Raw genomic sequence first — 20,109 nt, 5'->3', positions numbered from 1 at the left:
CTGCACACTGCGTGGCCGCACTGGAAGGACACACGGGCAGGGGGATGCAGGGCCGTGGCTGGCTGACCCTGGGACCCCTGCCTGGGACCCCACCTGGCCCAGTGCCCACTGGCAGGTTGGTGGCCATGACACTGGCTCTGGGGGAGGGCTGTCACTGCTGCTGCAGCTGGGCTGGCAGCTCTGCTCTGGGGCTGGGGGGGGGGCCCTGCCTGCTGGAGCATAGCTATGTCCCCTACCCAGCTCAGATCCATGACACAGCCCCCTGCCCTGCTTACCCCTCTGTACCCAGGGCATGGCTGCCCCCCACTCTGTGACAGAGCACGGGCCAGCCCCTGCCAAGGCCATCGGTTTCTGCTGCCTGGCTCCTCACACCCTGGGACAGCAGAATGCCCACCCAGCAGCAGCATCCAACTCCCAGTGTGTCACCACAGGGACACCTGGAGCCACCGGCTACCCCAAACCACGTAGAACTGAGGATCGCCGTGAGATGCCTGGAGCCAGGAGTTACCCTGAAGCGCCAGCAGCCGGCTGTCACCCCCAGGACCCCCCAGCGATGCCTGCATGCCCAGGCAATGTCACCCCCAGGACCCCCCCAGCAATGCCACACACTGGGCAACCAACCCTGCAGCTGCTGCACAGCACCAACACCTCTGCTCCCAGGGCTGCACCCCCCCCCAGCATCCCTCTCCCTACGGGCTCTCCCCCACACTGCCGCCCCCCAAAGCCACTCTCTGCACCGGCCCCACGGCGCTGCTGGGCCCCTCGCTGCGTTGAGGGTGACGGGGCACCGGGTGGGCCAGCGTCACCCCCGGGGGGGCAGGGGACACCCCAGCCGGCCCCCCTCCGCGGCTCCCCCTGCCCTGCCGCTGAGCCAGAGCCCCCCTCAGCTCCCGCACCCCAGAACTGGGACCGCCCCCCCCCCCTCCCCGGTCCCGGCCCCCCCGGCGGGCGGGACAGCGGGAGCGGTGCCGGTGCCGGTAGCGGTGGCGGTAGCGGTGCCGGTGGCGGCCGGCGGCGGGAGCGGCGGTGGGGGCGGCCGGGCGGGGCGGCCCTTTGTTGCGAGCGGCGGGCGGAGCCGCCGGAGCCGCCCGGAGCCGCCCCGCGCCCCGCCACGGGCGGGGACCCCGGAGCCGCCCCCGCTGCCGGCGGGTCCCGCCGCACCCGCCGCCGAGCCGGTGAGCAGCGGGCGGGCGGGGGGCACCGGGCACGGGGGCGTGCGGGGCGTATGTGCGAGTATGTGTGTGCGTGCGTGTGCAAGGGGGTGCGCACGGGCGGCTGCGTGCGAGGGGGGCTGTGTGTGCGTGTGCACGGTTCGTGCGAGGGTCTGCGTACACCCGTGCAGCATGCGGGGGCGTGTGTGCGTGCACAGGGGCTGTGCAAGGGCTGTGCGTGTCCGTGCACGGGGCTCCCCGAGGGACGTGTGTGAGGGGGAGGGGGGAAGGCCTGGGGATGCATGTGTGCGAGTGTAAGTGTGCAAGCGTGCATGTGTGTGTGCATATGCATGTGTGCGTGTGTGTGCGCGTGTGTGTGCGCGTGCAGGGGGCAGGCATGCTCGGGGTGGCTGTGGGGCTGGCAGCCTGCCCTGCAGCGTGGGGCTGTTCCCGCAGGGGTGTTTCCAGGTGTGTGTTTCCCATCTGGGGTGTGTACAGCCTGTAAGCCTCCCTGCGTGTGTTTACATGTGTCAGGTGTGCATTACGCACGGTGCTTGGCTGAGGGTACGGAAGTGCTTGGGAGTGCTCTGGACCTGGGTTATGGGTTGCCGTGTGTGCACGCTCAGTGTCAGGTATGGGGCATGTGTGTGTGGCATGTCCCACATGTGTGTATGTGTGCTGGACACCTGCAGGCTGCACACGTGCTGTGTGTGCCAGGCATGTGGCCACTGCACCTGATGATGCTGTTAGGTACCAAGGTAGCCCTTGGGCTTGGGGCCGCGGGGACAGTTGTGGCCACACAGGCCATACAGTCTCCCCGCTGGTACCCGGTGTCTGCTCCAGCTGCTACTGTGGCTACTTTTGGGGTCCGGCACCCGCTCCCCCCGAGGCAGCACCACAGTGGGGGTGCCACCAGGCTGAGGGTGAGCGGGGCTGAAGAGCCCAACGCTGGTTGGGGCTCTGTGAGGCTGGGGATGGCTGTGAAGGGGTCACACATCCCTGAGCCCGGACCCCCCTGTTCCTGCACCCTCAATTGCAGAAGGGCCTGTGCTCTGAGCCTGCCATGTCCCTGCCCTCCAAGGGGGGCTCGCTGCCTGTTTTGCCCTGTGCCAGGGGTGCCCCACAGGCAGTGGGTGCCCAGGGTAGCACCCCGAGTGTCCTGCAGCCTCCAGGCAGGCAGCGTGCGGGTGCAGGCGGGTGCTGGCACCGAGGGGAGAGCTGCATCATGGGGATACCCCACAGGCCTCAGAGCTGAGCCTGATGCCATACAGGACCGCAGGGCAGGGAAGTGATGGGAGTGACGGTATGGGTGTGTTTTGTGTGGTGCCCAGTGGGCTGGGTCCAGGGACCCCTGCAGTGCACCCTGCACCGCGTAAAGGGGATGCTGTGGGGCAGCGTGGGGCTGGCTGCGTGCTGCCATCGGACAAACCCCAGTGTCCTGGCTGGGAGGTCCTGGCCGGGAGGTCCTGCCAGTGGGGTCAGAGCCAGCTGGGGGCACAAGGGACAGCCAGGCTTTGTGTGGCTGTGAAGGGGCAGAGAGCAGGGCCCTTGGCTTGGGCAGGGTGGCATGGCTGGTGCCCGTGGGACGGGGAGGATGCTCTGTGGATGCTCTGCCTGGCTGGCCATACCCCGTGGGCTCAGCACCAGGTCCAGCACCAGGCTTTGCACTCCTGTGCCACAGGCTGGAGGCTGCAGCGGCTCCTGCCCATTCCCCTCGTCCGAGCGAGGCCTCTCTGCCGGGGCTGCTGGGGTGCAGCGAAGCAGAGGCGGTGTGCCTCCTCCCTGCCGAGGCAGCCCAGCTCCAGCGGGACACGTTCTCGGGGCTGCTGGCACTGCGCAGCTGGGTCTGGGAGCATCTGTGCGTGAATCAGCACTGCCTGGGAGCCTGCGCGGCTGCAGGTGTGCGTGCAAGCGCGCTCACACTCTGCGCGTGTGCACGGCCGAGCAGAGGCCGTGGGTGGGGGAGCACCAGGGGGAGCTGCCTGGTGGTGTCTGGCAGCCTTCTGGAGAGAGCCGAGCCGGGGGCGGGCGTGCGAGCCCCAGATGTGGGTCGGGAGGAAGAACCCGGGTGCGTAGGCTGCGTGTGAGCCGGCTGCGGGGCTCTGAGCAGGGGATGTGCCTGCGCTGCTGCCTGTGCTGGGGCAGGCTGAAGGAAGGCATGAGCAGGCAGCAGCAGCAGCAGCAGCAGCAGGGCGCATGCAGCCCCAGCTCTGCTCCTGGCAGGCAGCAGCACCCAGCTCTGCAGCCGCCTTCCCAGGCACCCGCCGCCTGCGGGAACCGGGTGGAGGGCGCTGGCGTGGGAATTTGATGCTGAAACCACCACCCCACCGGCCTGGTGACCCCAGGCCATAGGTTTTGGTGGTGCCCGGGCCTGGCACCCCAAGCAGCTTCCCCACCGCCAGCCACTGTTGTGGGCGGGAGGGTGGGCTGGGGTGGTGGCGCGGATGCTGCGTGCAGGTACCTGCCCGACGGCGCAGGGCACGCACACGCCGGCCCGGCCGGGCGCTGCGCCTGCGCAGGTGGGCAGGCAGGGCAGGGTGCTGCAGGGTGCCCCTGGCGCTGCCCCACGCTGGCAGGCTGCGTGGGCAGGCGGAGGAGATAAATGGGAGTTTGTCGTAAACAGGCCTGGCTGCCAGCAGTGGTGGGGAGTGCCTCGCGGCCCGCGCTTAAAGGCACAGGCTCTGGCCTCGCTCTGCTGCCTGCTCGCTGCCCAGCCTGCCCTCCCTGCCTGCTCTCCCTGCCTGCCCGACAGCAGCTGGCCTCCCCGCGGGGGGGGTCCCGTCACCGCATGCCATCACACCATGGTGTTGGCACTGTGCTCCCACAGCCACGCACAGGCAGTGGTCAGGTCCCTAGAGCCCCCCAGGGACCTTCGGGGTGCTGTGGGGTGTGGGGGGGCTGTGGCTGCAGGGGTGAGCGTCTGCTTCTGCTCCACTCAAGGTGACGTTCCCGGCTCAGTGACGCAGAGCCCTGTCCCGTCTGTGGCACTTGTCGGGCAAAGGGTGCTGATAAGGCAGGTGTGGTGGAGGCAGTGGGGCTGTCCCCAGCCCGGGAAGGGCTGTTGGGCTTTGGCGAGTGCAGTGGGAGCAGGAAGGGAGCCAAGCGGAGGAGGGAGGCAGGGACACTGCCGGCAGCCCCAGCCCTGGGGAGCCAGGTATGGCCTGGGGAGCGGGTGCCATCCGGCAGTGCTGAGTGGGGAGAGCATGGAGCAGTGTGGGGAGCACTTCTCCTAAGCGGGGGCTTGCAGGGACCCCACCAGTGGGGTGTCAATAGCCCAGGGCTGTGGGGCCAGGGCTGTCTAAGCAGGGTGGTGTGGAGCTCTGCCCTGTGTGGGGAGGGCAGTGGTGGGGTGGCCCCAGCCCCAGGAGAGCTGCCTGCTGTGAGCAGAGACCCTTTCCCCCCGTTGCCATGGCAAAATAAGCAGCTGTCATTAATAGCACATTGCCATGGCAACCACTGGACGAGCGGGCAGTTCCCTGGGGTCTGCATGTTCTTCTGCCGGGGGCTGCAAGCTCTCCCCGCACCCTGGCTGGGGTGCAGAGCCCACTGTGCGCCCAGCTGGAGGGTGCTGCCCAGCGCTGCCCACCCCACAGCATGCCCACGCCAGCCGGCCCATGCTGCGGCCCTGCCAGGGCCCTGCTCACCCCGGAGCCTCCAGGGACAGGGCGCTGGGGCTGGCAGGGATGCATCCTGTCTGCCTGGGTGCTGCCCTGTGCGGGCAGCGGTGCTGGCCAGCTTTGCCCCATGGGGGGCGGGGCTGGCACAGGCATCCCACTGCCCAGCCGTGCTGTGCCCCGTGGCAGCCCATAGTTTCTGGAGGGAGGGCAGGGAGTGCTGGGCTGTGCTGGGGCAGAGGCCACAGCCCCCAGCAGGGACCGCAGCCCCCCAGCAGGGACCGCAGCATGCCAGCCAGCTGGGAAGAGCCTTTGCAAGGAGCGGAGATGGTGGGAAGCATGAGCTGGGGGGCTGTGGGAGCCACAGCACTCCCCGCACGGGCTCTGGCAGCAGCCTTGAGGCTGAGCTGTCCCCAGGCCAGGCATCCCAGGGACAGACACCCCCAGGCCAGGCATCCCAGGGACAGACACCCCCAGGCCAGCCTTTCCCGGGCCAGGCATCCCTGGACTCCCTGCCCAGCCGGTTCTCCCTGCTGCCGGGATGCGGGTGCGGGGCAGCCCCGCGGCTGCCCTTAGTGCGTGGGACAAAGCACCGGCCCCTGTGGACCGTGACCAAGCTGCTGCCCGCCGGGGCTGCCCGGGAAGGACCGGTGGGCAGCGGCAGTGCCCCGCGGGGAAGCTCGCAGCACCGGGTGCACACGGGGCCGCGGTGTCCCGGGAGCGGGTCCCGACGGGGCGGGGCGGGGGCGGTCCCGACGGGAAACCGGCCGCCTCCTCTTCCGAGCTGCCCGCCCCGCCCGGGGCACCGGCACGGCTCGGTGCAGCCCGGCTTGGCTCGGTACGGCTGGGCCGGGCTCTGCGCGGTCCCGCCCCGGTGCCCGAGCGGGCGGGCGGGCAGCCCCGGGGCCGGGGCGGACGGGGGCGGCGCCGGGCGGGCGGCGGGGCCGAGCCGAGCCGTGCCGTGCCGTGCCGTGCCGAGCCGCTGAGCCCCTCTCTCCCCGCAGGTCTGCAGCGCCCGGGCGGCTTCGCGGGAGGCGGCGGAGGCCCGGCCGGCTCGGCCCGGCCCGGGATGGCGGCGCGGCCGGCGCTGCCCGTCGTGGCGCACTCGGTGCTGGCGGCCCTGCTGCTCTCTGCGGCGCAGGAGCGCGTCCCGCGGGTCAGCCTGCCCTACGGTGAGTGTCCGCTGCCCACGGTGAGTGTCCACCCACGGGGCTCCGGCGGGTCCCCCCCGTGCCCCCCTCTCCCTGGACGGCTGAGCATCCCGGCCACCCCCCACCCCCCGCGGGGTTCCCCACGCCCGGCGTGGAAACGCCTTGTGACAGCCGTCGGTGCTGAGGCTGCACAACATGCTGCCAGCCTGCCTGGCAAGCCGGGGCTCGTGTCCTGCCGTGGGGCTGGGGCTCAGGGCAGCGGGGCCCCCCCGGGCAGTGGGTTGCTGGGGCTGGGCTGCTCGAACAGGGCAGAGCCCCGCGGCTGTGGTGGGGCTGCGTGCATGGCGGGCAGGGGCAAAGAGGCATGCTTCCCTGGATCGGGACGCGCACTGAGGGGGGGAGTGCGTCTGGGACACCCGGGGGTGCTCGTGTCCCTGCACGCAGGGCAGTGGTGGCAGCCGCCTTCAGTGTGAGTGTGGGATGGGGTGAACCAGCCCGGGGGGGCTCTGCCTGCCCGCTCTGCTGTGCTGTTTCATCCTCGTTTGGGCAGCTGGGTGCCTGTGGGCCCCCTCTTCTCTCGGCTGTTTCCCCAGGGCTCTGCACAGCCCCTTGCTATACTGTGCCTGGCCCCGGGCTGCTCCAGGACCCACCGCAGCCCCCGTCAGCATCATGGTCCTATCAGGGCTCAGGGCTGCACTGGGGCAAGGGCCAGAAGGAACATAGCCGGGAGGCTACTGGGCCAGGCAGAGCCCCTGGCAAGTGGGGGGCCTGATCTGCAGACCTCTCTCGCTATGCAGAGAGCCCCCCAGCAGCTGGCGTGTGGTGGGTGAGCAGCAGGGCACGCTCCACAGGCAGCTGCTGGGCCCAGCTCCATCGTCCGGCGCTGGGGCTGTGGTGTGGTAGGGGCCGCCCACGTGTGTCCGGGCTGGCTGTGCTGCCAGCAGAAGGTGGCCAAATCCAGCTGCTGCCGGCCAGCGGAGCCTGTCCCGTGCTGGCTGCTGGCGGGGCAGCCTGGGAGGGTGCAGTGGTTTGGGCCGGGCCGGCGCGGGCAGCTGGGAGTGCTCCCTGGCTCAGCACACTGCGGTTCGTCGGCGTGGACATGGCCCCACCACGTGCTCCCATGACCGCTGGCCATGGTTGTGGTGGCACCAGCAGATCTGGGACCCGCTGAGCTGGACAGGAGGCCCAGCAGCCAGCAGGACGGCTCAGCTCGGCGTCGTGCCATGCGGTACCACACCATGTCGAGCCGCACTGCCCGGCCCTGCCTGCACCAACCGGTTCTGGCCCAGCTCTGCCCAGCTGCAGAGGCTGCTTTGGTTGCAGGGGCTGCAGCTCATGTGCAGTACACAGGGGTCCCGACCTGGACCCCCAGGGCTGTCGGTGGGAGCTGGGTGGGGGGCACGGGCCAGCCGGCAGGGTACACCCGGTGGTGGCTCCTGGGGAGCACGGCTGGTGGGGCTTGTGGTTGGTGGGAGGGAGGAGCTGGCGAGCTGCTCCCCTGGAAGCGCTGGATGTGCCTCCAGCAGGTTTGTCTGGAAGAAGCAGGTCTTGTCCTAACAGGTCCCCTGGCAGCCAGCACAGGCTCCCACAGCTCCCCAGGCCAGCACAGCTTTGCGGGGTACAGGGGCCCCCGCTGCCCCTCCGCTGCCTGCAGTGGGCCATGCCTGCTGTGGCATTGCCCCAGCACTGGGGTGCAGGACTCCTGGGGGAGGATGCCCTGGGTGGGTCAGCATCCCTCCCTCTGTGCTGCTGCAGAGCTGGAGCTGGTGCTGAGCCCCTGGGGACGGGGGAGATGCCGGCCTGTCCAGCGGTAGCCAGGGCTCGTGGAGTGACCGGGGACGGGGAGAGGAGCAGGGTCCTACCCCGCAGCACTGCTGATACCGCAGCACCTTGAGCCTCCTACTGGCTTGCACCAAGCAGGGGCTTGCGGGAGCCCCGGGGCTGCCCCAGCAGGGATCTGGGAGCGGGCAGGGGGTCGGGGAAGGTCAGGGTGTCCCTGGGCTGTCAGGGGTGAGGGAGTTGGTAGCGTGAGTCAGCCCGACGTGTCCCGCTGACACAGCCGGGCCCATCTGATTCAGAGTGGCTGCGGGAGAGGAAAGGCTTCCGGGGCCAGGCCACCCACGCGGGAAGGGCGCACGGGTGCTCCGTGACTCAGCCAGCAGCCTCTGCCCCAGTGTCCAGCACGGGGTGGGCAGCCGGTCCCGGCACCCACCTCTCCCCACTGCAAGCTTGGGGTCCCTGTGGGGCCAGGCTGGGATGCCGAAGCCCCGGGGTTGTGCGTGGCCAGCGAGTGCAGACCTGGCTGTGGTGCCCAGTGCCGGCAGGGCTGCTGCAGCGTGCCCCGGTGCTTGTCGCGGCCGCAGGGACGGCAGTGGCTCATGCTGGCGGCAGCGAGGAGGCTGCCCTTGAGCACCATCGTGGCCACGCACGGCTCACTGTGGTGCAGTGCTGCGTGTATCTGACCACGTGGAGAGAGCCGGATCCGGCCCTGGCAGCTCCGTGCAGAGGGGCCAGGAGTGAGCCATGGTGCAGGGGTCCTGAGGGGTCGGGTGCTGGCCCACATGGGCTGTGCAAGGCTGATGCCCATTGCTTTTGGTCCCCAGACTCGGCCGAGCGGGTTGTGCAGCGGTTCGAGGTGCCTGGCGTGTCCAACTACACGGCCCTGCTGCTGAGCCCGGACGGCGGCACCCTGTACCTGGGAGCGCGCGAGCTGCTTGTCGCCATCAACACCAGCCACTTCCAGCCCGGAGCACCGGCTCGCAGGGTGAGCCCACGGATTGGGGGCCAAACCCAGCACGGGACTGTGGACCCCCTGGGGCTGGGCTGCCGTCAGGGATGGAAGGGGGCACCAAACCAGCACCAAGCCACCAAGTCCCCTGCCCCACGCTCCCTGGCAGAATTTGGGGTCTGTGCAAGCCACCACGCGTTCAGGAGCTGCTCAGGACAGATAGGAGGCAGATGCCCCAGGGGGTGGGGTGCTTGGCCCCAGCCAGCAGCTGCCTTGCCAGCATGATGGAGGTGGGGAGGACACTGACGCTGGGGTGAGCTCTGCCAGCCTGAGGAGAGGTTGTGTGGGGACCAGCTCATGACAGAGGGCTCTCAGTGACTGTCCCCTCTCCACAGCTGCTGTGGAGTGCAGATGAGGAGAAGAAGAAGCAGTGCGTGTTCAAGGGCAAGGACCCCCAGGTGAGCCCCACTGTTGGTGGGTGTTTGGGGGCTGTGACAGGAGTGCTGTGCCCTGTGCCGGGGTGCGTGTGGGCAGGAGGGCTGAGCTGGGGTCCTCTCACTCCTGCAGAGAGATTGCCACAACTACATCAAGATGCTGCTGCAGCTGAACAGCACCCACCTCTACACCTGTGGGACCTGCGCCTTCAGTCCTGCCTGCGCCTACATCGTGAGCACAGGGAGCGGGGCCAGGGGGTCCCACTGGGGATGCAGATTCCTCTCTGCTATCAGGGCCCTGCAGCGGGGGTCCCAGGTGCTAGGGGTGACAGCCTGGTTCTGTTGCAGAATGTCCAGCACTTCAGCCTGGAGCGGGACGCATCAGGGAAGGTGCTGCTGGAGGATGGGAAGGGACGCTGCCCCTTTGACCCTGAGTACCGGTCCACAGCCGTCATGGTCGGTAAGGCACGCTGCCGTGGCACCCTCGCCCTCTCTGCAGCGCCCCAGCTGCTCAGCTGGGCTGAACTGGGGCCAGGCCAGCTGGGACCCCAGCAGGGGAGCGGGGCTGTGCCGGGTGGTGTGTGCTGGGTCCCAGCGGGACTGTCTCTCTGGCAGACGGCGAGCTCTACGCCGGGACTGTCAGCAACTTCCAGGGCAACGAGCCGACCATCTACCGCAGCCAGGAGAGCCGCATTGCCCTCAAGACAGAGAACTCCCTCAACTGGCTGCAGGGTGAGAGCCGGGGCTGGCACGGTGGGTCGGGGTCTCCAACCCCCGGGATGGGGGAGGCGTGGGGACAAGGGCCAGCCCCAGCGGTGGGGCAATGCTGAGGGTGCCTGTGTCCCCAGACCCGGTCTTCGTGGGCTCAGCCTACCTGCGGGAGAGCCTCCCTGCCGGCAACCCTGAGGGCGATGACGACAAGGTCTACTTCTTCTTCAGTGAGACCGGCAAGGAGTTTGACTACTTCGAGAACACCATCGTCTCACGCATTGCACGTGTGTGCAAGGTGGGCACAGGGAAGCGGGATGTGCACAGAGGGCCGTGCCCAGGATGCCACTCACTGCTGGGGTTGGGGGGATGTGGGACCACCCTGCCCATCTGTCCCCCAGTTCCTGGGCACCCCAGGAGGGGACCAACATCTGTGGGAGACCTCTTTGGGGCAGTTACAGCTCCAAAGTGCTCAGCCCAGGGCTGCAGCTTGGGCTTACTGCTCCAGCCAGCCCCGCTGGTGGCAGCGACCCTTCCCCATCTCCTCCGCCCCCTTGCCAGAGTCCTCTTGGGTCACTCTTCCCTTCCCCTGAGTGCCTTGGATGCTGCTTCACTTGTGCCTCCCCAACACCGGGGCTGCTCTGCTGGGGCCTTGGCACTGCTGCATGGACAGACGGACTCCTGCTCCGTTCCCCGCTGCCAGGCGGCCGTGACTTTGCGCCCTGACCCACTGTGCCATGCAGGGGGACCAGGGTGGGGAGCGCGTGCTGCAGCGGCGGTGGACGACCTTCCTGAAGGCACAGCTGCTTTGCTCACACCCCGAGGACGGCTTTCCCTTCAACGTGGTGCAAGATATCTTTGTGCTCACCCCGGGGGAGCTGCACTGGAGGGAGACGCTCTTCTACGGAGTCTTCACCTCGCAGTGGTGAGCAGTGGGCAGGGGATCTGGGGCCACTGCCTGCAGCACCGCGAGGCACTCGGAGATGTGGGATGGCTCCAGCCGTGCTCAGGTTCCCGGGGTGGTGCAGGGGGCTCAGTGGAGCTGCCATGCCTGATCTCGTGTGGGCTTTGCCTCTCCCCTGCCAGGAACAAGGGTGGCCTGGGCAGCTCAGCCGTGTGCGCCTTCCCCATGCGCAGTGTGCAGCGAGCCTTCAGCGGGCTCTACAAGGAGGTGAACCGTGAGACGCAGCAGTGGTACACGGACACCGGCCCTGTGCCAGAGCCCCGGCCGGGCACGGTAGGTGCCTCCTCAGACCCTGCACGAGTGCAGGATGTAGAGCAGTCCTCTGCACTCCCTTTGTCCTGGCAGCTTCCATGGCACAGCTGCCCACCTACCCCAGCCAAGCCCCTTCCTCTCTCCCCAGTGCATCACCAGCCACACGCGGCACCTGAAGATCAACTCGTCCCTCCAGATGCCGGACCGGGTGCTGAACTTCATCAAGGACCACTTCCTGATGGACAGCCCCGTGCGCAGCCAGCCGCTGCTGCTGCAGAGCCGCCTGCGCTACCAGCAGATCGGCGTCCACCGCGCACAGGGCCTCCACAGCACCTACGATGTCCTTTTCCTGGGCACAGGTGGGTGCAGCTGCGGGCTGCCGATGGGGTGGGTGCCGGCGCGCTGTGTGCCCCTGGCCCTGCTCAGCACGGTGCGTGTGTTTGCAGATGATGGTCGGTTGCACAAGGCTGTGCGTGTGAACCACGGGGTGCACATCATCGAGGAGATCCGCCTCTTCCCCGCTGGCCAGCCCGTTCTCCAGCTGCTGCTGGACCAGGACCAGGCAGGAGCCGGGCTGGGGGGGCTGGGGCAGGGGGGGGATGCTGTGGGTTTGCACTGCGTGGACCAGGTCCTGTTTGTGGACTGGGGGGCCAGGGAGCCTGGGAGGGTAGGGGTGTGCAGGAGCCAACCCGGCTGCCTGGCTCCAGGGCCAGGGCTACCTGCTGACCCCCCTGTTCCCCCCTCCTACAGGGCCTGGTCTATGCAGCCACCTACACGGCAGTGGCTCAGGTGCCCTTCGCCAACTGCAGCCTGTACCGCAGCTGTGGGGAGTGTGTGCTGGCACGGGATCCCTTCTGCGCCTGGAGCCGGGGTGCCTGCCGCAGGGCCACCCTGCACCCCCCAGCGCACCCCCAGTAAGTGCTGTACCCCCTCTCCATCCCCCTGCGCCCTGAGGCACCCACTCCCTGCCCTGACCCCTCTCTGTCCCTAGGCTCTGGGCGCAGGACATCGAGGACGCTGACACGGAGCGGCTCTGCCAGCTGGCCAATGCGTCCCAGCCCCGTCCCCGCATCCTCCTGCCCCCAGGTGAGCTCTTGTGGGTGCTGCTGTGGGGCTGGGACCACTGTCCCAGGGCCTCCCATGTGTCCCAGGCTCCCTCTCAGCACCCCTCATCACCCCCCCTGCCCATAGCTGGGTCCTCATGGCCTCACTGACATCCCCATGCCTTGTCTTTCCGCAGCCTCAGGCACCCCATGCCAGCGGATCCAGCTGCTGCCCAATGCGGTGCGGCCGCTGCCGTGCCAGCTGCTCTCCAACCTGGCCTCGCGGCGCTGGCTGCACGACGGGGTGCCCATCAACGCCTCCTACCTGGTGCTGCCCGACGGGGCCCTCATCCTGGTGGGCAGCCCCGAGCGGGCGGGCACCTACGAGTGCTGGTCGCTGGAAGAGGGCTTCCGCAAGCTGATGGCCAGCTACTGTGTGAGTGTGCAGGAGCTGGCCCACGGGCCACTGAACCCTGGCAGGAAGGTGGCCACCGGCCGGGATGCCCTGGAGACAGTCAGCACATCCCGGAGCACCTCAGCGGTGGGCAGCACCGCAGCCCGGCTGGATGGCAAGACCTACTGGACCGAGTTCTTGGTGATGTGTGTGCTCTTCGCGGCAGCCGTCCTTGTGCTGGCCCTTTTCCTTCTGCATCGGCACCGTGATGGCATGAAAGCCTTGCTGGAGCCTGGTGACCCCAGCCGGCACCAGAAGCCGCCCCGCAAGCCGGTGGAGAGCCTGCCCCTGAACGGCAGCAGCCTGCCCAGCACGGCACCCGAACACAAGGGCTACCAGGCCTTGCAGGACAACTACATCGTCAGCACCCCCGTGCATGAGCCCCCGGGCCCCCCACGCGCCTTCTCCGAGTCGGAGAAGAGGCCCCTCCATGTCCGGGACAGCTTCGTGGAGGTGTCTCCCGCCTGCCAAAGACCCCGGGTGCGCCTGGGCTCCGAGATCCAGGACTCGGTGGTGTGACGGGGATGAGAGCCGAGCCCTCGCCCACGACCACTTCTGCTCTGCTGAGCCTCGCCGGCCCGCGGCACCACAGCTGGGCTCCGTGTTGTCTGTGTGTGCATGCCCAGAGCCCGCGCGCTGCTGTGGCACCCACCCAGCCAGCGGGGCTCGGCTTCCCCGGGAGCTCCCTGGGCATCACCTCGGCCACTCTGGCCCCGCTCCTCAGGACGGTACTGGAGGCTCTAGGGGTGCTGCGTGCCTTCCAGGGACGCGTGGGACTTGTCCCCCAGCCCAGCGTCCCTGCTGCAGAGATGGACACAGTGCCTGGCTCTGGCTGCTGGTGTGGCCCTGGCTCTGCTGGCTCCGCGGGGCCCCGGCCCCCCTCTATGCAGAGGGTAGAAGGGGGCAGCCACAGCCCCCCTGCGCCCCGATTCACTGTGATGTCCCGCTGCAGGACCCGGAGCCCCGTGTGCAGCCAGGCGGTGCCGGCGCAGCGACCCCGCAGCATGTGCTGTGTGTCTGTGCTTGGTTCATTTTTGGTATGTTGAAAATGTGAATTGTGTCCCCGGGGAGGGAGCGGGATGGGACGCTCGGCCCGCATTGGGCTGGGCAGCGACTCGCCCCTGCGTCCCCGCGTGCGTGTGCAGAAATGTTTGTGGTTTTTATATAAAGTCCAGGTGTCTCCTTTGGACACGTGCAGCTGTGGCAGGGCTAGGCATCTTCCCGTGGCCGACAGTGGCCAGAACCATTGTGGTGGCCCTGTGGAGAGGAACTACGTCTGGCTCTCGCTGCCGTCAGTGGGAAAACCTGCCCATGGCTGGCTGCTCCTCGCCTGGGCAGGTATGGACAGATGGGGCTGGAGGGTTGTGCTGGCAGTTGGATTGCCCGCAGTCCTGGTGTGCTTGGCCAAGCAGTGCACTTGGGCTGGAGTGCACGGGGCCCGCAGGAAGGTGGCCATGCACCCTCACAGCTGCTGCCAGGGGGTCCCTGTGACCCTGCTGTCAGGGTGTTTGTTGTGCACCCATGTCAATGAGCTCGGGCAGCACTCTGCTGTTTCAGAGCTGCATGCTGCAACAGGCATTCTGGTGGGGGCAGAGCCATGGGGGGAACTCCAGAGTGATGGGGTGATGCTGTCCCAGCACCACGAGAAGCAGAGGAAGGCAGAGGTGACCAGGTGGCAGAAAAATGGGTGCCTGGGGCTGGGAGAGCAGGGCAGCCCCCTTCCCAAGGACCACAGTGTTGTGTGGCATGTGGGACCCCCGCCAGCAGCCCAGGGAGCAGGCAGGTTCTTGTCCCCATCCTGCACAGCTGCCAGGAGACCCCTGCTGCTTTGCCAGCAGGACCTGGCTTGGTGACGGCCGATGGCCAGGACCTGCGGTGCTGCTTGTGAGCCCTCGTGTGCCTTCGTGCCTGGGAAGCGCTGAGGGAAGCAGTGAGCTCCACACCGAGCTGGCCTGTTGAGGCAGGCTCCCCCCCCAGGGACCAACACTGCCTCACTCCCAGCTGGACCAGCACACCAAACTTCCTGCCCAGCCTGTTCTGGGATATCAAAAAAGCCACCGGAGGCATTGGCTGGTGCCCTGCCAGCAGACGTGGCCCCTGGGGCCGCAGGGGTGCACGCCATGGCGCGCAGATACCATCAGCACCAGAGGGCACTGAGCTGGAAGGGCCAGCACCCCTGGGAGCGAGCAGCCGGTACGTGAGAAACAGCCGCGCCAGCACCCCGAGACAGCCGTCGGCCGCTCCACCCCGGCGCCGGTGCTGCCGCGGGGCGAGCCGGACCCCAGCCCAGGCACCAGCCCTGGCACCTGGTGCCGCAGCCTGATGTGGCTTTGCAGAGTAGCTCCGGCGAGGCTTGCTGGTGCAGTGGGAGCACTGGCAGTGGCCGGGGCTCGCTGCAGGCAAAGCCGTTGCCCACGACTGGCAGCAGGCCAGGGCAAAGCCTGATGGATGAACAGACACAAAGGGCTCCGGCGCTGCCCGCAGCAAAGGTAGCTGCTCGCCTGCCCTGGATTTCCCTTTGTGCCTCTTGCTGGAGAGCCGAGCTCTTTGTGCTGCTGAGAACAATCCCAGGGCTTGGAGGAGGGAGGCAGCCCGCGGAAGGGGCTGTCACAGAGCAGGACGTGGGACCTGTCCCCTGGAGCTGCGGCTGGCGCGCAGGCAGAGGGGCCTGGCAGGAGGCTGTGTCCCCAGCACCCCTCATGGCACTGGTCCCGCAGCACTGCCAGAGCAGCCCCCTCCGCCGTCCCCACGGCCAGACAAAGGCGGCACAGAGGAGAGGGTGAAACCAGAGCCCTTTATTTGTCCTCGCAGGAGCTGAGGGAGGAAGAGGCCAGGGCGGGCAAAGCAGCTGCTGAGCTTGAGCCAGAGGAGGGGGGAGAAAGGAGAAGAGGAAAAAACAGAGAGAGCAGGCCCCCAGCACGGTCAGTGCCAAGGGGTGAGCCTGGCTGTGCTGCCCATGGGGCTGTGCCTTGCTGGTCCAGGGAAGAAGGTGTCCTGCGTCCTGTGCAGCCCTGGATGGCACATCTACGGTGTGGGTTATTGCTCAGGGCGATGGATCCACGTTTGGGTTATTGCTCAGGGCGATGGATCCACGTTTGGGTTATTGCTCAGGGCGATGGATCCACATGGCAGCAGAAAGGCCCCCAGGAATATGGGAGAGCTGTGCAGGGGCTCAGCGTGGGGAGGCAGCTCCCTGCCCGCTAGGGGAAGGCACAAATTGGTACTGAGGGCAGAGAAGGGGCTGTGCTCGGTGCAGTGTGGCCCCCAGGCAGAAGCACCTTTGTGTGCCTCCCCACACCCACAGAGCTGCCTTCAGTTTTGCATAAGGAGTTAAAATCTGATCCTGGGAGAGGATCAAGGCTATAGGCAAGGCAGCTTCCCAGGGCCCCACCTCTGCAGGCATGGCCTTTCAGCAGGCATGGAAGGAGAGCAGGAGGGTGTCCTGCCTAAGGCACTGTGCGGCACTGCTGGGCTGGTGAGGAGCAGGGGCCTCTCTCGCTCTGCTCACTGAAAGAGGAAATGTCTGAGACCACAAAGAGTTGCAATAGCCAGAGAAGCAGTTCTGCCGGAGAGCTGCTCTCACAGGACGATCTTGAAGGAGCTGCAAGAGACACGACAGGTTCTGCACTTCCTCACTTGATCACACACAGACAGTCTGCAAGTACCCGGTGCTACAGGGACACAGTGTTACCCTGGGCGGGAGAGGCTCTCTGCAGAGCTAGCACGGGACAGTTCGCTCCGTGTTACAGGAGACCCCGTAAGGGTAGCCCTGCCTTACGGCCACCAAGGGCTCTACCCCAATGCCAGCACAGCGATCGCGGCAGGGGAACCCCCCAGACAGGCTCCCTGCGGCAAGCTGTGCTGCTGGAGACCACTGTACCTGGCAAAGTCTGGAGAGCGGGAGACGACGTGCTGGAACTCGGAGAGGTTGATGGTGCCATCCTTGTCGATGTCGGACTCCTCCAGTATCTGGAGGGGAAGGAAAGGCGAGTGGTGAGCTCTGTGTGGCTGGGAGCATGCAGCAGCCTGTGCCCCACCTGACGGTCCTCACATTTTGGATGAGCTGCTCCATCTCCGCGCTGCTCAGCTGCGACTCCTCACCTTGGCCCGTCAGACAGTTCACCAGTTTCTCCAAGTCCTTTCTGTCCAGGGTCCCATCATCATCAAAGTCTTTGGGGAGACAAAAGTAACATTTTGCCAGAGCTGCAGTAACCCCAGACAGCCACGAGCGCCTGTGCTTGGCAAGGAAAGGGCCTGGCAGCCTGAGGGCACAGCAGGCTCCACGCTGCATCTCTCTGTGCACATCATCACGTCAAACCAGTAGTTCCCACGGGGACTTCCTAAAGCTGCCGTCCCCATGGGCGCTCTGAGGGCACTGCCAGCTCTCCCGAACACTGATCCACCCCCATCCCCGCCCCTCCCCAAGGTGTGGGGACCCCAGGACACGGCATCTGCCCCCAGCTGTACCAAAGATGCGGAAGGCATAGTGGGATTTGATGTCCGAGGTAGCGGAGTCACTGAAGACGCTCAACATATCGAGGAAGTCTTCAAAGGACATGCTGTCATCCTCATTGTCTGAGGTGGAGAACACCCGACAGATCCGGTGCTGGAAGGGGTTTGCCTGCCAACACAGGAACAAACAGCTCAGGGCAGCACTGGGCCCGCTCCCTGATGGCAGACACTGGCCACGGGCTGGTGCCAACCCCATGGACTTGAGTTGGTTCCCTGCTCTGCTGCCGGTCCCTCACACACCGCACAACCATGCCTGGCCGGGACAGCAGCCCCACGCAGCAGGGATCTCCAGATCCTCCATGGCACAGCAGGGATGAGGAAGCCGTTTGCTGGCGTGGCTGACAAACAGCTTCCCCAGGTGGCTACGGAGCGGCAGGTTGAGGGCTGAGCCCTGGCACCACGGCGGGTGAACCAGGCCCTGCCCAAACACGCCCTGGGCTGGGAGCAGCAGCGCGGCACTGTCTGCCAGGCACCGTACCCGCAGCTCAGGCAGCGTCAGGATCTGGCTCTTGGGAACCCGTGCGGAGCAGGCATTCTCCCTCTCCTCCTTTGGCAGCAGTTCACTGAACCTCTTGTAGGCACTTGAAGAGGCAAGAACAAGAGATGCTCTGTGGCGTGAGTGGCGCGGGAGGCAGCCCTGTGGGCAGGGCAGCGGGCAGCTCGCCCCAGCCCGGTGCAGAGGCGGCCGGCCCGTTCCCACAGCTCCCTGCCAGCTGTGCCCGAGCCGGCCCGGGCCCGCAGCCTGCTAGCCAAGGTGGCCCCGCAAGGGCAGGGGCTTCGTGCCTGCCCCCGGGACCCCAAGGGCTGGCAGTGGGGGTGAGGGGCCGGCCCGGGAGCCTGCCCACCCGGACGGCTGGGGGTTCAGAGCCGGGGAGAACCGGCAGGGGGGCCACCCCGCGGCCAGCGCCGGTCAGGCCCGCAGACCGTTGCCCCCTGAAGCCCGGCCGGCGGGGAAGGCCCAGCCCGGGCTCTGCACCTCCCGCCTCCTACCTGGCAGCTCCCGGGCAGCCCGTGCCCGCCCCCCCCGACCCGGGGAACGCCCGCGCGGTGTGCGGGACCCCGGGCCAGCACCGCCATCAGGTCCCCGCCCCCCCGCCGTACTCACAGCAGGATCTCCGGCTTGCTCAGGAACGTCAGCTCCTGCGGGGAGAGCCAGGGTCAGCACCAGCCCCCTCCCCGGCGGCTCCGCCCGGCCCCGGGCCGGCCTCCCCCGTACCTGGTACTCGCCCAGCGCGTCCCGCGGCAGCAGGCTGGCCGAGCCCCCCATGGCGGCCGCGCCGCTCCCGCCCGTCACTCACCCGTTCCCTTGGCAGCGCCCCGGGGCGGGGCGTTGTAGCCACGCCCCCTCCCGCCGCGGCCGCGTCCGCCGCCGGCGCTCGTAGCCGGCATGGCGGCGGCGCGCGAGGAGGAAGCGGGCGAACTCGGCCCCCGGGACTTTGTCTATGGGGAAAAGGACTTCGTCCCGCAGGCTGCTGGCTGGGACACCGAGCCGGGCTCCGCGCCGTCCCGCTTCGACCGGGCGCTGCTGGAGGGTTGGAACGACAGGATGGAGCGCGGTTTGTTCCGGTACCGGCTGGGGCCGCTGCCCACCCGCGTCTTGCCCGGCCCCATGCGCCTCGTGGCCCAGCTCAACGTCCAGCGCGGCACCGAGCGTCGCCCGCCGCAGGCCGTCCGCAGCCTCCGGCAGCCCTTCGACCCCCAGGCCTTCAACTTCACCCGGATCCGCCCTGGCGAGGTGCTGCTCCGGCTGCGCAGGGCGGGGGGCGGCCCCGCGGCCCCCGACCAGCTCCTGGTGGCCATTAACGTTAGCCCGCTGGAGCGGGGCCACGTCCTGCTGCTGCCCGAGCCGGCGCGGGGGCTGCCGCAGGCCCTGACGGCGCCGCTGCTGCACGGCGGGCTGGAGGCGGCCCTGCTCAGCGCCCACCCGGGGTTCCGCGTCGGCTTCAACGGCCTGGGGGGCTGCGCCTCCGTCAACCACCTGCACCTGCACGCCTTCTACCTGGGCTGCCCGCTGCTGGTGGAGTCGGCGCCCGCCCGGCCCCTCGGCCCGCCCGGCGGCCTCAGCCTCCTGCCGGGCGTCCCGGCGCCCGCCTTCCTCTTCTATGCCGCCGGCCCCGCCGGCCTGGAGGCGCTGGCCCGGGACGTCTGCCGGGCGGCGGAGCACCTGACGGACACCGGCCTGGCCTACAACGTCTTGGCCACGCGAGGAGATCCCCCGGGGGGGCCGGGGGCGGGCGGCGAGCGGGGGCTGCGGGTGCTGCTGTGGGCGCGCAAGCCCAGCTTCGGCGCCAAGGCGGGGGCGGCCTTCAACGTGGCGCTGTGCGAGCTGGCGGGCTACCTGCCGCTGCCGGCCGCGCCGCTCTACCAGGACATCACCGAGGCGCAGGCCCTGTGCGCCATCCGCCAGCACCTCCTCCCGGAGCCGCAGCTGCTGCGCCTCGGCCAGGACCTGGCGCGGCTCCTGGCGAGCTGAGCGCCACCGGGGCCTGGCGCGGCGGACCTCCGCGCTGTTCGCTTGGGGGCGCTGCGCAGCGACGGGGACGCTCTAGCCAGCGGAGCCGGGGTCTCTATGGCCCGCGGGGCGGTAGCGAGGCTGCCCCCGTGTGTGCCCCGCCCGTCGCCATGGGAACGGGGCCGTCCGCCCCAGAGCGATGGAGGCTGGCGGCGGGGGCGGGCGGGGCCGTTCCGCTGCTCACAGCGGCCTCCCCGGCCCCGAGCCGCGGAGGAGGCGGAAGAAGAGCAGGCGAGTGCGGTGGGCAGGCGGGCGGGTAGGCGGCCCAGCAGGCCGCAGCCCCCCGGGCCGCCGGGGGCTTTGTCGGTACCGGGGGGCCGTGCCGCCCTGGAGACGCCTCCCTGCCCCACGCACCGCCTGGCTCCTCGGGGCCCGGCGGCGGGGCCCGGAGCTGTGGCAGTGAGGGCCCAGGCCTGCCCGCCACCACGGGGCGATGCTCAGCAGGGGCCCCCTGGGATGCAGCTCGAGGGGCTTTCCAGGGACCTGTGAATCGGAAAATAAAAGCTCTTTCCTTTAAATTGCCCCAGTAATCCCAAACGTGACGCATCTGAGGAAGGACCCCTCTTTGCTGTGTTACCTCATGGCT

At 68.5% G+C, this 20,109-nt stretch overlaps 3 protein-coding genes across 4 annotated transcripts; 2 read left to right on the top strand and 1 right to left on the bottom strand.

Annotated features, from left to right (window-relative positions):
- The first annotated feature begins 1,060 nt into the window (after positions 1 to 1,060).
- SEMA4B (semaphorin 4B) lies at positions 1,061 to 13,688 on the top strand. 2 transcript variants are annotated; one of them, XM_055717159.1, is made up of 15 exons: positions 1,061 to 1,175; positions 5,770 to 5,937; positions 8,520 to 8,680; positions 9,040 to 9,102; positions 9,212 to 9,310; positions 9,427 to 9,538; positions 9,694 to 9,810; positions 9,927 to 10,084; positions 10,530 to 10,711; positions 10,873 to 11,023; positions 11,151 to 11,361; positions 11,449 to 11,564; positions 11,753 to 11,916; positions 11,994 to 12,088; positions 12,243 to 13,688. In XM_055717159.1, exons 2-15 carry the CDS (start codon positions 5,835 to 5,837, stop codon positions 13,016 to 13,018), a joined length of 2,508 nt encoding a protein of 835 aa, XP_055573134.1. In that variant the 5' UTR covers positions 1,061 to 1,175; positions 5,770 to 5,834; the 3' UTR covers positions 13,019 to 13,688. The 2 variants fall into 2 exon arrangements, with proteins under 2 accessions (XP_055573134.1, XP_055573133.1); XM_055717158.1 differs by lacking the exon at positions 1,061 to 1,175 and adding an exon at positions 3,112 to 3,219.
- A 1,586-nt stretch (positions 13,689 to 15,274) lies between these two features.
- Positions 15,275 to 18,336, bottom strand: CIB1 (calcium and integrin binding 1). The gene is made up of 7 exons (XM_055715187.1): positions 18,228 to 18,336; positions 18,117 to 18,151; positions 17,490 to 17,592; positions 16,967 to 17,120; positions 16,551 to 16,669; positions 16,380 to 16,468; positions 15,275 to 16,100 (listed from the first exon to the last, which is right to left on the bottom strand). Exons 1-7 carry the CDS (start codon positions 18,276 to 18,278, stop codon positions 16,079 to 16,081), a joined length of 573 nt encoding a protein of 190 aa, XP_055571162.1. The 5' UTR covers positions 18,279 to 18,336; the 3' UTR covers positions 15,275 to 16,078.
- On the top strand, positions 18,311 to 19,682 carry GDPGP1 (GDP-D-glucose phosphorylase 1). Its single transcript, XM_055715183.1, has one exon. The coding sequence runs from the start codon at positions 18,399 to 18,401 to the stop codon at positions 19,482 to 19,484; it is 1,086 nt and encodes a 361-aa protein (XP_055571158.1). The 5' UTR covers positions 18,311 to 18,398; the 3' UTR covers positions 19,485 to 19,682.
- Positions 19,683 to 20,109: the final 427 nt, after the last annotated feature.

The sequence above is a fragment of the Falco cherrug genome, chromosome 7 (assembly GCF_023634085.1).
Source record: "Falco cherrug isolate bFalChe1 chromosome 7, bFalChe1.pri, whole genome shotgun sequence".
Classification (NCBI taxonomy): Eukaryota; Metazoa; Chordata; class Aves; order Falconiformes; family Falconidae; genus Falco; species Falco cherrug.
This window is presented reverse-complemented; position numbering and strand designations above follow the sequence as displayed.